We start from the raw sequence: 17,566 nt of genomic DNA on the forward strand, positions 1-17,566 counted from the left end.
CAACGTGCACTAAACTGGAGGGTTCATTATTTTTAGAATGATTGTTGAGGGTGATTTTATTTAACTTTGTTTTTGAGATAGGGTCTCACTGTGTAGCCCAAGCTGGCCTAGAACTCACAATCCTTCAACTTCCTGATTGCTTACTAGAATGATTTATTATTGCTGGGTTTTTTTTATTATTATTATTGTTACCCAAGCTGGCCTAGAACTCACAATCCTTCAACTTCCTGATTGCTTACTAGAATGATTTATTATTGCTGGGTTTTTTTTATTATTATTATTGTTACTACTACTACCACTGGAGACAAGTCTCACTATGAGGCCCTGACTGGCCTGGAACTGGCTCTGTTGACCAGGTGGCCTTAATAGCACAGAGATCTGCCTGCCTCTGCCTCCTGAATGCTGGGATCAAAGGCGTGGGCTACCATTCTGGTGTTTGCTAGAGTGGTTTTTAAAGGCAACATTTTGTTACTTAAATGGCTACTTTCTTTTTTGCTCTCAAAGTAATTGCAGTTTCTTTTAATATATGTCATTAAAAGTTTTATGTATGTATGTACTTATGTACCTAAATTTATGTACAAATAAATGGCCATTTTTCCCATCATAAATATGCTTCATTGACAACTTAAAAATAATGTACATGAATACATTAAATTTCAGTTTATCCTATTTGGACTCTAAACCCCTTTTCAGATTGAATTCTCTTTAATAGTTAGGGAAAATTCTGGTTCTGATGTTTTAGTCCTTCTCTGTTCATCCCCAAGTTGACTCCGCTACAGATACCATTTCTACCTCTTATTGCAGCTAGGTGTGAAACAAATGATGATTAAATTAACCTAATAGGTTATGAAGTTGAGGCCTCCATGGCTCCTACTTGAGCAGTCTTTCTATCCTTGGAGAAGATTTGGCCATTCTGTGTTTTGGTACAAATGCTAAGAAAATGTTAGTGGAGTCAGTAATATTTTTCTTTTAAGAGACTAGGTGGTAGCTGTAAGGCTTTCTCTTTAGAATAGTGGTTGCTCAGTTCTACCCTGTAAGATAATACTGGTGAGTGGTTACTTTTAAATAAAGAGGTAGGTAATAGTTATCCGTTTTTGTCACATTAAATTCAATGATCATGATACCAAATGCTTTACCTGTATTGTTTAACCTTTATAACGTTGGAAATTGGCAGAGCCTCTTTGTATGCCAGTGTATCTAGTAATTGGAAGACTCCCTCGTTCCCTCGCAATAATTCATCATTTAATTCTTCAAAAACTCCAGCATCATATTTTCTGCTTTCAGCTCCCCAAGGGCTAAGATCACATGTATTGACATGACGTGTATCACTGCACTTGCCTCTATGTATTAAATAAATAGCGCTCACAGATTATCTTTTTGTTTAGAGAAAACCTAGTGTGCTTTCGCTCTCTGATGTATATTTGTGTGTTGGTGTGGTTTTTTTTAAAATACAATTCCGGGCTGGAGAGATGGCTCAGAGGTTAAGAGCACTGGCTGCTCTTCCAGAGGTCCTGAGTTCAATTCCCAGCAACCACATGGTGGCTCTCAACCATCTGTAATGAGATCTGGTGCCCTCTTCTGGTCTACAGGCATACATGCAGGCAGAACACTGTATCCATAATAAATAAATAAATCTTAAAAAAAAAAAAAATACAATTCCATTATGTAGCTCAGACTGGTGTTAAACTCAATGAAATCTGCTTCAGCCTCTGGAGTAGTGGGGTCAAAGGCATTTATCTCTAATTAGAGTTCTATCGACTATGTGTTTCTTTTGGTGCTAGCCAAAGAACCCAGGGCCCTGTCTAAGCCAAGCACACATGTAAACCTTGAACTATACTTCGACCTATAAACTTACTATTTTTTTTAATTATAGTCATAGTATATCAATAAGTTCAAAGGATGTCTTTTTAAAGTATTGAAGTTTTTTTTTTTGTTTTTTTTTTTAAGACAGGGTTTTTCTGAGTAAACCTGACTGTCCTGAAACTCACTCTGTAGACCAGGCTGGCCTCAAACTCAGAGAGATCCGCCTACTTCTGCCTCCCAAGTGCTGGAATTAATGGTGTGTGCCACCATCGTCCAGCAAAAAAAAAAAAAAGTTTCTAATGTTAATCTGGGCTTGTAAATCATGCAAAATATTTCTCCTAAAAATGTTGACTAGTAATTTTCTCTTACTCTCTGACAAATTGAAATTGCTGTAGGTAGGATTTTGCTTTGTTTCTTGGTTTGATTGTTAAAATAACAGGTGAAGTTTTGATAAACTAATAGAAATTAGTTAAATTTGAATTTAACCAGATTTAACTGTTCAGTGTTTATAATCAATTTATAAGTAGTTTTCTATGTAATTGACTTTTAATAAGTGTGGTCTATTGTGTTTTGTTAGTACCATAAACATACAGTTAAGAGTTTTCATTGACATGCTACCAAAGAGGATGCAGAAAATAAGCTATTATTCGTTGTCAGGTAGTAGTATTGTATTGTTAATGTATGTACTGGTTTCTTACTATATATTTTTCTATATAAATTTAAATTTTAGTAAAACCAGTTCTTAATAGATTCTAAGAATCTATTTTGTTGTTGTTGTTCTTGTTTTTTTTTCTTTTTCTGAAACAGGGTATCACTATGTAGCTCTTGGAGCTCACTATGTAGACCAGACTAGGCTCACAGGGACCCCTGGGATTAAAGGCGTGTGCCACTCTGCCTGCTTTGTTTCTTTGTTTCTTTTTGTTTGTTTGTTGTCTCGTCCCCCTGAGACAGGGTTTCTTTGTGTACCCTGGCTGTCCTTCTGGAACTAGCTCTGTAGACCAGGCTGGCCTTGAACTCAGAGAGATCTGCCTGCCTCTGCCTCCCGGAGTGCTGAGATTAAAGGTATACACCACCACCAGCCAACAGATTATAATATTTTTAATTTTAAAAATTTGGCAAAATGTACTTATTCACATATCCCCACTTTTGAGTGATTGTTAGTCTTGCAGATAATAATCGTTTATTACTATAATTAGGCATTATTTTTAAACTTATATAGTTTTCAAAATATATTTGGTTTATTTAAAACAAATTTAACCTAAATGGCATTGCTATAGGTTTGGAAGAACATGTGTTAACTAGAGTGAAATCAGTCTTTTGATCTTTGAGAGTTTACACATTAAGAGTTAAATTTGGTTGGGTATGGTTGCACACACCTGTAATGTCAGTATTGGGAAGGCTGGGGCAGGAAGGATCACCATAGTACCCAAGTCATCCTGGCTACATAGTAAGTTCCAGAGTACTCTGGACTGCAGAGTGAGACCCCGTCTCAACAGAGCAAAAAGTTGTGAGTTTGAAGAAGAATAGTTGGTAGAAAATGAAGGATGGGTACTTTAGAATAGAATCCTGTATAAGACTGAAGTTTGGAGAAGGAAAATGGAGCTAATTGTTACTTGTGGGATAGTTTTTGAAGGATTAGGGGCATGCCTGTGACCTAATATAGGTAAATAATGTTAATGTCAAGAATTAAATTTTTGGAACCAATGAAATGGCTCCACAGGTAAAGACTTGCCACAAAGCCTGACAACCTGAGTTTGCTCCCTGGGTCCCACATGGTGAGAGAAGAAAATGGATTTTCAAAAGTTTTCCTCTAACCGATGCCATGTACACACCACAAACACACCTTGCCCCAGTAAATAGATGAACAAAAAAGAGACTATATTATACATAACTTTTATTATTTCTTTTAGAACAAAACTTATGGCTTGCTGATTCATATATATATGTTTGTTGATGTCTAATAGATCGCAGTGACATAGACCCTGTTGGGCTTGTACCTCATCTCGACTGTTTTTATTTATGGTTGTATGCCTTTGTAACACATGGTACAGCTTTATGTAGCCTTATTACAGACCTGACCACTATTTTTTTTTTCACCATTAACTACTATGTTATCTGTTGTCGAATCTTTCTGTGACACCTTTCTGATAAAATAGTGTATCTATCTGTTCTGCAAATAGGAACTTTGACAGGCAACTCTTCTTACCCTTTGTATTCTCAGGGTAAGAAAACACTAGCAATGTACTCTTCTGTTCTTAGTGCTACCTTTCATCTTGAAAGCATACCAAACTACAAGTTGTGTGTTGTATTTAAACATAGAAATAGCAGTAGGGTACATAATGCAATTACAGTCTCAGTCTAATCTGGAAGTGATTGGAAAATGTCCTTTTCTTTGTTTTCTTTTGTTACATGCTTTCCCTGATTTACCATAAAACATTCCCAGAACTGGCATTTTTGTCACAGGAACATTTTTATGTAGATGGCAGAATTGAACACTTAAGCCTGCATTAGGTGTGTAGTCACCACAGGTTTGTTACAAAGTCACAATCTATTAATTCAGCTTAACAAAAATATTTATTTATTTACAATATATGAAATCAGTAGTTACCTTTCAGTGGAGTACAAAACTTTTATAAGCCGGGCGGTGGTGGCGCACGCCTTTAATCCCAGCACTCGGGAGGCAGAGCCAGATGGATCTCTGTGAGTTCGAGGCCAGCCTGGGCTACAGAGTGGGTTCCAGGACAGGCTCCAAAGCTACCTGTCTTGAAAAACAAAACAAACAAAAAAAACTTTTATAAAATTTAGTCACCAAGTGAATATAAGAGAAGTGGACAGTCTTTTGTAAGTAATTTCAGCAATTACTTATGGCTTATATTTGTGTGCTTTTTCTGAATAATGCAGCATATTATAAGAGCAATAATGTTAGGAAAGAAGCTGGACATAGAGATAAGAATATATACCTGGGTGGTGCATGCCTTTAATTCTAGCACTGCAGAGGCAGGGACAGGTGGATCTCTGAGTTCAAGGCCAGCCTGGTCTACAAGTGAGTTCCCGGGACAGCCAAGACTACACAGAAACCCTGTCTCAACCCAACTCACTCACTCACTCTCTCTCTCTCTCATATATATATATATATATATATATATATATATATATATATATATATATATATATATATATATATATAAAAAACCTTGAACAGTAAGCTTTGAGAACTATTGTCTTTGTACACTTACAAACTCAGTTATATCTGAATCATTAAATGTGAAGGGTAAGTTTGGTTTCTTTTAAAAAGGGAGGGGGAGATATTTAAACTCACCAATCCAGATACCACCTTCTTGACTATTACTTGTATTAATATAAAAATTAAATAGAGGTATTTTTAACAGGTATTTGTTTAGAAGAAGTTCTAATTATTGAGGAAGGTCATTGAGACAGGTCAGCTTGAAGCTGGACTCACAGCCTGCAGCATAATTGGATGGATGCTACCTGTTTGGAAGATGGAGCTGATTGGTGGATCAAAATCTGTAATGAGAGCCATCTATTTTTAGTTGGAGTGATTTTGAAATTATGTTTCAATTGCTTTAAAAATGAAACCATCAATGATTACTATCTCTAAAAGACCATCTTAAGTGCTTCTGGTACATGGAATATGTTTGGTTTGAGTGGTATTTAGTAAATATTATCTTTATTTGCTGAAAACTATCTTTGCCTTTCTTCAGGTTTATGTGAGATTAAGACCATTCTTCAGGGAATTCCTTGAACGAATGTCTCAGATGTATGAGGTAAATGTGTTTAAACTAATTACCTATGTATTTTTATTTTATTCAATATAGTACCCATATTAGACCATGTATAATGATTACTTCTTTTCCCTGAATTTGTAGATCATTCTTTTTACTGCTTCTAAGAAGGTGTATGCAGACAAGTTACTGAACATTCTAGACCCTAAAAAGCAACTGGTCAGGTAAATTTAATTAAGAAATCATAGAAATGTCTGTCACATTCATCTATGCAATTACCTTGACTTCATTTAATGGCCGTTTTCAGTTGGCTGCTATCTAGAGATTTATTGTGTTGAATGGTAAATGAGTTTAAGTCCCACAACTCTTTAAGAGTTCCTAATTATGTGACTTCAGACAGACATTCCTTTAAGGGTCCCAAAGTCAAATATATTTATTGACTATTACATCTAAATCTTCGTGTCTTTGGGGATTCGGGTGAAGCGAGTGGTGGTGTAGAAGGTTTCACTGTGAGCTTGTTTTACCTCCATATGTCTCTGAGATAATGCTTGTTATATTGCCTTTGAGGTGGAACAGATAAGTAGAAATAGAGTAGAAAAGATTCCTTAAGAATAGATTTACCTCCTCCCATGTAAAGAAAATGTTACATGCATCTATCTGAAAATTAAAATTGCCTTCATCATTCAGGTTATCCTGATCTGGACTCTGTTCCTTGTATATGACATTCACCAGCAGATGAAGTGTGTTCCTGGTTAGCAGGGATGCCTTGGGGGATTTTGAAAATCAGTTCCATTATTTCTGTAAACGAAGACACTTTCATACTTTCTCCATCCTGACTTAGTGATGAGGACTAGAGAAAGGGTGTAAGAGGCTCGTAGCAGCTATTTAGCTGGATATTGCTTTGAGAGTTATCTCCCATAATCTTAATAATAAATCTTAAACCTAGTTTACTACCAGTAATACTTTATTTCCAGATATTGTGGCCCAAGACTTTACCCCCGAGCTTGTGAGACAGAGATAGGCAGATCTCTGAGTTTCATGCCAGCTTGAGCTATAGTGAGATGCTGCCTCAACAAACTAACTCAAAAGAACCTTTATTGGATAGTTGCAATTATATTGAAAGGTTTTCCCCAGTGACTACTTAAACTTAGTTTTATTAAACTGTGATTTTTAATTTTTAATTGAAAGGATCAAATAAGCTATAGAGATAATAAGAAATGTTATTTTCTATTCACAGTATACTGTAATATGCTCACTGTACCTAACTTTAATAAAAGTATATAAATTTAGATTTTGCTTTGACTATTCATGTTAAAAGATTTCTGTTCACTATTTTTAGTGTTCTAGCAACAGTTGTAAGCAGCACAATCCTGGCCCTCTTGCAGCTTTCATTTTCCTGGGGGAATAGTCAGTCATGTTGTTACATTGTGTTATAATAGCTAGATTTATAAAATCTACACACTTAGGAATTTCAGTTTGTTCTGCTTAATTGGATTTTCAAAAACATAAGGAGAAAAATGTAAATGATTGGGATTTGTTGAAGTGCTGTAGAGAATTATCTTAGTAACTGAGTAGGTGAACTCCCTCACTGTCACTGCTACCAGCACTGGAGTTTTAAGATGAGTTTGTGTGTGCTCTTTAAATGTTGTTGTTGAACTGTAACAGTGTATGGGTGGAAAATACTCTTTGTTTCTTTTTCTTTTCTCTTTTTTTTTCCAAGACAGGGTTTCTTTGTGTAACCCTGACTGTCCTAGAACTCACAGAGATTCAACTGCCTCTGCCTCCCAAGTGCTGGGATTAAAGGTGTGCGCCACCATGCCCAGCTGAAAATACACCTTTCTTGAAATTATGAAACAAAAAGTACAGGCATGAGTAGTATATTGCTCATGAAAATTTGTTTAGTTAAAGATTAAACAATATGACAAACTCAGTTATTAAGGCATAAGCAAGAATATATTTCAAGGTAGAAAACCTGTATCAATTATTAGTAATATTTAGAGAATGATATCTTGATTGTAAATTCACATTGCATAATTATTATAGTATCTAAGAATTATACATCTTTTAATAGCTTTTAAATGACAGAATTTTCTATTTAGTTTGTAAGATTGGTTATTAGTTTACATTTATAATACTTGAACCTGAATTTTTTTCAGTCCCTTTTCTTTGAATTGATATTATACACACACACACACACACACACACACACACACACACACACACAAATAAGTGTTTGGGGAAAGTTGAAATGATGGAATGTTTTGGCCTCTGCAGCATCTTTTCTCAAAAACTATTAAGAAAACTAAAAAATTATTTTAACTCCAATACAAAAACATACCTTCTTATATTTTCTATTCTGGCATGTACAGGGATAGGGAGGCTGTGTGGTCTACTGGTTAGAGCAAAGGACTGGGAGCCAGGAGGATCCTGGGTTCCAATACCGGGCTAACCACAGACTTACTGTGACCTTGGGCAAGTCACTTGTGCCTCAGTCAACCATCTGGAAAATTGGTTAAAAAGCAGGACCTCGATGACAACCAAATGCTGCATCTGAGCTGAGCTTTTCTGGGTAATGAAATTACGAAAACACCTTCAAAGTTTGAATTTCCTTCTTTAATGTATGACATTATAGTTTAAACCATCATAATATTTGGTGTTTTTAAAAAAGGTCTCTAATTGCTAAGAATTTTTTTATTGAAACTATGCTACAACTTAGGCCAAATATTTGTATTTGAATTTGCTTCCTGAGAGAAAAGAATACTTACAAAGGTTATGGTACATGAATATGTTTCAGTGCATGTTTTAAAATTTGTTTTATTTTTGTTTAGGCACCGGCTTTTCCGAGAACATTGTGTTTGTGTACAAGGAAACTATATAAAGGACTTAAATATCCTTGGAAGAGATCTTTCCAAAACTATAATAATTGACAACTCACCGCAAGCCTTTGCCTATCAGGTAGGAAGAAGATTCCTAAAGAAATTCAGTTGGAAAAAGTACCAGGAGGACTACTGCTGCCACGAAGAACATGATTTTAAAATAGCATTTCCTTTACTGTGTTCTTAGAAATGTCAGATGGATAAGTGCGTGTGAAAACTTGTCTTCTCCATGAAGTACAACATAAATTAAGAAAACAAATTAAGTAAATCTGCAGATGGAATGAGAGGGCAGTACACAGTTCAGTAGCATTTTGATATTTTTTTAGGATTTTTTTGTTGTTGTTGTTTTTGTTTTGTTTTGTTTTTTGGTTTTGGTTTTGGTTTTTCGAGAAAGGGTTTCTCTATGTAGCTTTGGAGCCTGTCCTGGAATTCACTCTAGCCCAGGCTGGCCTCGAACTCAGAGATCCATCTGCCTCTGCCTCCCGAGTGCTGGGATTAAATGCGTGTGCCGCCACCGCCTGGCTTCTTAGGTGGTTTTAGCAACATTTTTCTCTGTTTTGCTAATATTTCTATAGCTCTGTTCTACCAACTGAATTACTGGAAGACTCACACTGGGTGCTGTTTGTTTGTTTGTTTGTTTGTTTGTTTGTTTGTTTTGAGACAGGGTCTCTCTATGTAGTCCAGGCCATCTTTGAACTTGAGATCAGCCTGCTTCTGCCTCCTGAGTATTGGGATTAAAGGCTACCATGCCTGGCCTAGTATTTACTTTGTTAAAATTAATGCTTTTCCCCACCCTGTATTTGTACTTCTACTTATACTCATGAGTTGATAGCATAAAAATGGTTAGACTGGGGTAGGAGGATTGCCTAAGCACAGGTGTTAGGCCTGCCTGGGCAGCAGAGCAACAGGGTTTCTCTGTGTAGCCCTGGCTGTACTAGAACTCGCTCTGTAGACCAGGTGGGCCTCCAACTCACAGAGACTCACTTGCCTCACCTCCCGAGTACTGGGATTAAAGGTGTGCTCCACCACCATCGCCCAGCTCAAGACCTCTTTTTGAAAGAATAGAACAGTGACTACAGAGTGAGACCCTGTTTCAAAAAAAACAAGGAAAGACCAAAAGAAAACAGAAACAAAACAATGAGTAGGATGGTCGTGGTCCTTTTGTAAAAGTATGCACACATGCTCTCCGAGTGCTTAGATTGGTAGTATCTCTTTACTCCACAGTGACTAGCATTGAGCTAGTAACTTTCTTGAATGAATATTGTAGAGTTTGCTTTAGTGAACCTTTTTATTGTTTACCTTTGTACTCACTGAGGAAGTAAATGACACTGAGCAATCAGTTAAGTAAGCTTCAATTTATTCATTAAATTCCCTTGCATTGTTGAGTTGTCAGTGAAACCCTAGTAGCATTTCTTTTCAGAGGAACTTTTATACCCATAGCTACTTAAGTCTGTTTTCTTACGTTTTCCAAAGCAGGCTAATATAGTTAAAGAGAACTTAATTACATATTTATTGTTTTAGCTTTCTAATGGAATCCCTATAGAAAGTTGGTTTATGGATAAAAATGACAATGAACTCCTAAAATTGATTCCATTTCTGGAGAAGCTTGTAGAACTGGTAAGTATATCCTACATTTTATTTATTTATTTATATATTTTGTTTTTGTTAACTATATTGAACAAATCTCTCTGTGTTTTGGCTTTTAAAGTTAACGTTGGAAGACTAATGAGAGAATCATCAGATTGAGGTCAGTCTAGGTTACATAGAGAGAGAGATCCTTCCTAAAAAAAGAACAGCAACAAATAATAGTAATAATGTTAATTGGTAGAAGATTGTGGCAAAAGTTGAAAAAGATTATGGTTAGTTTTGTTGTTTTTAATAAAACTTAATATGCAGTAGAAATTGGACCGGGCTCATTCTTCTATTGAAACAAAAGTTTCTGAGTGTTGTGGTGCACAAGGATGGCCAGCTGATCCCAGCACTGAGACTGTGGAGGCAGTAAGATCAGGAATTAAAGGTGATTCTCACCTACATGGTGAGCTTGAGGTCAGCCTGGGACTAAATGGAACTCTTGTCTAAAAAAAACGTTTTCTCTACAGTTTCTTTCTGTTTGCATATTGAAAAGATAAAGTGTCTGCAAACACTTGTAATCCTGTCATGAAATGTACAAAAGCAAGCAGCCGGAGGACCTGCAGGGCTCTTGTTGGTAACATGAGAGTGAGCTTGACCTTCCATTGTGAGGTGCAGACACTGGATCAGTTAGCCTCAGGGAGCCCAAACCTTTTACAAACTTCCCCTAGCTTTTTTGCTTGGTGTTAAGAATAACCTGGAACGTGAGAGCTAAAAACTCTGCTCAATATTTCCCCAATGTGGAAGAGCTCAACTGTGAGTGTGGTTGGGGGAGACAAAAGGATCACTTTGGAGAATAGGCTAGTGACCTGGGAGTTCCTGGTGAACACATGATTTGGGATACTCTTGAGTAGTTCTGATTGGAAGCAGAAAAGTAAGTGTGTTATCAGCTGGAACTGCCAAGGTTCTGCCTCAGGGCACCACGCCTCCCATGATTCAGCTGGTCTTCAAGGGAAGTTTATCAGTGGCTAGTAAAATGAAATGGACCAAAATGGTCAAGATCGATTTGTTGTTGTTGTTTGAGACAGGGTCTCACTCAGAGACTTGACTGGCCTGGAACTAGCTATATGTATCAGGCTGGCCTCCAACTCTTAGGGATCTGCCTGCCTCTTGAGTGCTACCATGCCCAGCAGGTCAAGATGTCTACAGCAAGGCTTTCCTTCTTTAAGTGATATATGAGGAAAATAACAGAGAAGCCAGAAGCACTGGAGATAGCAAGGATTCAGAAAAGGCTTCCTCCTCCTTGGGCTTTATAAGAGAAATCCTGGGCTGGTGGCTGGGGTGCTCAAAGAATAAATAATATTTCTCCCTTGGGCGAAGGTAGAGGACTCAGAATAAATTCAGTGATTCTGTAGCCTCACTGTAGATTCTAAACCTGATCCTTACTGCCAACTATTGTTTTCCATGAGCGGTTTTGAATTGTACGAGAAATTATTGAAATAAGGCCTATCAGTATTTCAAAGTTTATAGACTGAATGCTTTGTTATCACTATTTCATAGCTTCCCCATTTGTTTACAGTTACTCTAAGCTGATGCATTTTACTGTCATAATTCACATTTAAAAGTAATGCTTTGTCATTAAACCTTTATTCTAGGAATTGGTTTCTTATCCATAAATCAATCAATTGTAGCATGTAGAATTTAGTGGTGTAACCCTTTTGCTTACCTATTGGTTTAGCTTCTTAACTGTTTTTTACACCCCCCCCATGAAAAAAGCTTAAGTCTAAATTTAATTCTGTGTTTATTTTATATTGTATTCTAATACCTAGTCACCCCTCCATAACCCTTCTAGATTAGATCCTGGATCCCCCATGATTCTGTAAGTGCTCAAGTCCCTTAGAGAGTTTAGTGTGGTGTTTGCATAGAACCTTCACATACCCTCCCAAATGCTTAAAATAATCTCTAAAGTACTTGGTAATACCTATTACAATGTAAATGCTAAGTAAATTGTTTGCTCTGTATTGTTTAGAGATTAATGGCAAAGAAAAGTCTGCCAGTACAGATGTGTGCCTATAGACTGGTTATAGAAGCTGACTGTATTTGCCAAGCAAAATGATGTGTCATGAAGTGAAGTAGTAGTCCGCTTCCTCTGTAAAGAGTGGTGGTCATAGTGTTATATAGGAGCATACCTTAGAAATCATGTGACTTTTCAAAAATAATCTTTTCTCCACACAGAATGAAGATGTCCGACCTCACATCAGAGACAGATTTCGCTTGCATGATTTGCTGCCCCCAGATTAAGTTCAGAGACTTGTCAGATCACTGAGGGGGGAGAGAGAATGCAGGACCCTTTGGACTAAGACAAAAACATTGCCATTACTGTTGAAATTTTGCATTTTTGTACCCCGTCTTGCTTTTCTTATCTTTGGTGCCCAATAATAATCAAGGGTTACAGAAAGAGACTATCTCAGATTGAACACATACAGTGGGTAGGCTAAAACAGAAGCGTCTGTAGAACTAGTACGACTCCAGTGAAACTTTTTATGTACAGGACATCTGCAGTTTATCAAGAATTCTGTTTCTGCCACCAGCAGTTTGCCCTGTGTACACAGGATTTTATGATCATAACAGGTGAAAGTGGACTCTCACTTTCTCTGTTCGGTGCTCTCAGTGGGTTTGTAGCCACTCTTCTGTTACTTTACTATTCTCATTTCAACAGGAATGGCCAGTAAAAGTTGTTTTATTTTTCCTGTTAAGGTTTATAACCTTTTTACATTTCTGACCTGTATTAGATTAGAATCTCATAATGCATTCCTTTTAGTTGAGGCGCTTCATAGTTTTCTGGAAATAGTCAATTTTTAGTTTTTTTTTTTTTTTTAATATACATTTGAATGGCCGTTTTCCTGCTTTGTCTGCCTGCATATTGTATATTTGTTTAAAAATATTCTCTACTTTTAGTCCATGTAAGTTTCATTTAAAAAAAACATGCATTTTATATTTTGTTCTGTAATATTCTACTGTAGGTGAAATCTTCAAAAATCAAGAGACTGGGTAGGTAAGAATATATGAATGACTAATATTCAAACGATTTGAACCATTGTGATGACATGTATTCCAGATGGTAATATCTTGCAATGGCACACATTTAATGGATAAAGGTATACCTCAGACTTCACTGTGCTCACTAACCTTTGAGGAGAACGAGTTCAGTCTCCTGTTGGGCTTGATTCAGTTACTGCTGCCTTTGGTTTTCTCCAGGAATGAAGTATTCAGCACAGTGACTCAGTATTTACTTGGCATGGGCTGGTTAGTACCTCTGTTATACTCTCGGTTACAATCAGTTTAAAACTCTGTGTAACAGTCTTGGTACCTAACAGTAGCTATGCATAATCCTGTGGCACAGTACACTCCCGGCCACCAGTGCAGTTAATATGCTCATAGTGGTTTTCTATGCTATATGAAAATAGTCGTCACGCCTTGGTTCTCTAATGCAGCTACCACAAGAGGTTGATATTTTTATAGTGGCGTGTAATCTCCTTTTCAGGGGGCTTTTTATGGAAGGTAGAATTTGTAAGAGTTAGTATGCTTTGCCTCTCAACTGCATTAACATGCCGCAGGCTCAGACTGTTTTTGTGTAAAGGATGTCAAAGAACGGCACTTTTTCTAAAGAGAAGTTTGATATTTTGTATGCTTGTTAAGAAAGTACAGTATTGGAAATTAAAGGTGGACAACTGATAATTGAGGAGTATGTCAGTTAATTTTTTATGTATATTACCTGTTTACTTGTACAACTTACTGTACAAATTACATGCAGCTTCATTTTCAAATGAATCCTTAAAATAAGGAAATCTTTTTAGGAAAACATTTAATTTTTGTATTTTTGATTTTAAAGGCATGAGTTGTCAGTTTTCAGTGTATTAATGAAGATTTTAACTTTTCATCAGGTTGAGTGTTTTCTTACTATATTATCTGTTGTGTATGTAGTTAGCATATGTGTCACTGAACTGTTTAAAACCCTAGCATGTAGAGCAAGCCTGTTTTGTGGAAAATCCTTATTCATTAAAAAAAAATAATAATCATGGCAGATTTTCTGCAAAAAAAAAAAAAGCAAAAGCATTTGCAATTCAGAATACTGATTTTTTTTTTTTTATTTTACAAAAGGTATTTTGCTTGCAGGAACAATACTACAGATTCATTTTAATGAGAATCTTTGAAGTGTATTTATCTTTAGGGCACCTGGGCATCTTTATGCTGTTTGTCTTATGTCTTTCTTGAAATAAAATGTACATACGTTACCTTTACATATGCTCTTGCTCAAAATTGTGAACCTAGTTAATTTCTTCCTGATCCCATCATTTTTATGCTAGTATAGCAAACCCCAAACCTATACAAGATCTAAATTTTTGACATGCATAATTGTTGAAAGTTTTCCTGATTAAATGAATACAGTCTCAAAGCCCTTCCCACATCTTTAAGGGGAAATGTAAACACTTATACCATTGTGCCTGTTGGCACTTAAATGATAATAAAGCAGACGCATTCAAGGAGAGCTCCTTTAAGTCAGCTGAGTAAGAATGACAAAATACGTTGTGGGAAAGTTTATATGACCTGAGAGTTGAGACCAAATTAATTATTATTTTTTCCATTGCTTTATTTGGGTAATTCTAAAGTTGTTGACACAAAGTATAAATTACAAATAAACAATTTAGCCAGCTACTTCCCATCTCAGTAGATTATCTTCCAGTCATATCTTATCTTTGTTGGTAGCTGTAGAACACTTCCATTTAGGTAGTGGGAGGTGTATAGTTTTTGAATTGAGACGTGCCCAGCTGTCAATGCACACAGTAAACATGACTGTAGTAAATGCAGGGGCCATGGATCCACGAGGCACAGCAAGCTACCTGTGTACACATTACAACTCTTAGGACCTATTAAAATTGTGCTATTTCCAGTTATGAATGTTTGACTTTTAAGACATTCTTTTAAATATTTGTATCATTGTTAGAGGATGTTTTAATTGGTTGTATTTTTTAATCCCATGTAATATATGTAGTCCTGACCAGATTTACTACCATTTTTCTCTGGGTCCTAAAAAAGAATTGATGACAATTCGTAACCAGAAATTGTTTTATATTTGCTAGTATGTATATTTATTTATCCAATGGCTTTATTTGTTTCCCAAAATTGTATTGGGACTTGTTGAAAGCATTGTGTGACTTCTATAAATGGCTATTTTCTTGTAACTGTCAGTGATATGGATGTGTACATTGTTTTATATATATATACATATATATATATTTCTGGGGGTAATTTTTTTTTAGGGTTGACAGTGTTTTTTTTGTTTTGTTTTTTAAGTTACCTTTTGCCAATGACTTTTTCTGCTAGCTTTTACTTTCATTCAGCCTTCTAACGGAGTTCATTCTTATTGTGTTGTCAACTTGCCTGTAAGAGAGACTTCATCTCATCAGTGAAGAAGGCGTTTCATTATTCCTACAAGTCTTACAGCAAGCACAGATTCTTCATAAGGATCAGATCTCTTCCGCGTTTGTGTCAGTTCACATAAAGGACACTGAAGCCTTCCTTTCCTTGTACTGATATAATGGTGTTATACACTACATCACTAGCTAGTTAAGGTTTTGTGACCTGACTTCTTCGTCTTCCTAGGTATTTATTTGTTACCTCTTTAAATCTTGTATGTCTAAATTAACTTAGAATAGTTACCCACCGAATAACTATGCCAAGAACTAGGAAAGAATGTTTATTTTATTTCCCCTTATAGGGGAAGAGTGGACTGGGAACAAAAATGTAAGGCCAAGAGGCCTTAGGTTGTCATTCATTCAATTTCTTATTCCTCTCATGGGCTGTATTTGATTTTTTTTTTTCCAGTGCTAATGTATTTGAATATAGAATTGCTTTTCATGTCTTCCCTTGAGTTGAAAACCTGCTAGGAATTTGTATAAAATACCTTTAAAAGTTTTCAGTTAGAACCACAAAACTCAGTACCTTATATTCAATGCTACTTAAATTATTGAAATCCAAGTCACACTACTAGGATACATTTTCATAAAATGTTTCTCTGTTATCTTGAACTGAAATTCGATTGTAAATCAGTTTAGTCCACAAACATGTTTTAAGATCCTTTTAAAAAGGATTTAAGAGAACAAGTTTATTCTAGTTTATGGTTTAATACTATTATTTTAAGATACATAGTGATTCCCAAAGCTGCCTGTTGATCAGAATTACTCTGAGGAACTTGTAAACTACAGACTCTTAAAGCCTACCCCCTGGGAAGCTTTCTCACGTGTCAGTAACACGGTTGGGAGTTGTGTGTTTTCAAAGTTCTCCCAGTGATTCAAATAGACAACTTTGGTATATCCCTGTTCTAAATAGTTCGGTTTGAGAATAGGTAACAAAAGTTCACCAGGCTTTTCTCTGTGGTAGGGTTTTTTTTTTTGTTTTGTTTTGTTTTGTTTTCTTTCTTTCTCTCTTTTTTTTTTTTTTTTTTTAAAAATGCTGGGACCAGATTTCACAGAACTTATTCAACATATGAGGAGGAATAATGAAGATTGAGGCTACTGCTCATTATCATTTTTGTCATTCATACTTTTTAAAGAATTTGTGTTTATAGAACTCTGAATAGCTGATCATTTTACGTAGCTGAAGGACATGTCCCTGAATGAGACCATTATATATATTAACTAAAATATTTCACTATTTTTTTATTTTATAAATCTTTGTAGAAATGAGCAATGAAATGCTACTTTCATCTTTTGAAATGGGATTTTTCAAGGTAGTGTCCTTTTGGTATTAAGGTAGAGAGGAGTTAATATTCTCTCTACTTATTTCCACATGAATCAATATGAAGTCGTGGACATTTAAAAAATCTCAATTTAATTTCTACTTATTTACTATGCAGTATAGCCGTGAACAAGTAATGTAGATTTAGTTTTCTCATCTTCAAATGCCCTGATCACCCTACCTCACAGGGTTGTTGTGGGGATAAATAAAACTTTTATGGAAGTACTTTTCTTTGATGACATTTTATCAGCCATCAGAAACAATGGAATTTTGAGCATTTTTGTTTTGTAAGTAGTCAGTGTTTTCACATTCTTTTTGATTCTGACCTTAGGACACGCTGTAAGATCAGAGTGGGTTGTAGATGAGGTCAAACTGATACAGAGACAAGGTGAAGACAGAGCTGGGAACCAAGAGCAAACTCAAGCAGCACTGCAGTGTGCTGGTATTCTTGGATGACCATGGTTGTACATATATACAAAACTTCCTTGTACGGCAATGTAGTCTACAAAATACTGTTATAAAAAAGAATACAGAACCGTATAAACTGGGCCTAAAGGCATCCAGCTTTAAAACGAGAAGAAAACTGCAGCTTCCAAATTAATTCATTATGCAGATAAAGGTCACAGCTGGGAGTAGAGGGCAGGTCTCTTAATTACCATTACAGCATCATAGTCTTAGCAGTTTCTGTGAGCCATGATGAAAGAAAACATCTGAAGTCAATCCATATAAAGAAGGGGTTAGCTTTGGGCAGTGAGCTTGATAAAGTAACAAAGCAGT

At 36.0% G+C, this 17,566-nt stretch overlaps 1 protein-coding gene across 2 annotated transcripts in view; it reads left to right on the forward strand.

Moving 5' to 3' along the window:
* Positions 1-15,240, forward strand: part of Ctdspl2 (CTD small phosphatase like 2) — a 32,871-nt gene extending 17,631 nt beyond the window's left edge. The window contains exons 7-12 of one of the 2 annotated variants that reach the window (XM_059261269.1): positions 5,526-5,588; positions 5,691-5,770; positions 8,375-8,501; positions 9,944-10,039; positions 10,131-10,169; positions 12,227-15,240. In XM_059261269.1, coding sequence (XP_059117252.1) covers positions 5,526-5,588; positions 5,691-5,770; positions 8,375-8,501; positions 9,944-10,039; positions 10,131-10,148 — 384 coding nt within the window. In that variant the 3' untranslated portion in view covers positions 10,149-10,169; positions 12,227-15,240. The remainder of the gene's footprint in view (positions 1-5,525; positions 5,589-5,690; positions 5,771-8,374; positions 8,502-9,943; positions 10,040-10,130; positions 10,170-12,226) is intronic. The other variant, XM_059261270.1, reaches the window with a different exon arrangement.
* The last annotated feature ends 2,326 nt before the right edge of the window (positions 15,241-17,566 follow it).

This window comes from Peromyscus eremicus, chromosome 4 (genome assembly GCF_949786415.1).
Source record: "Peromyscus eremicus chromosome 4, PerEre_H2_v1, whole genome shotgun sequence".
NCBI classification, from domain to species: Eukaryota; Metazoa; Chordata; class Mammalia; order Rodentia; family Cricetidae; genus Peromyscus; species Peromyscus eremicus.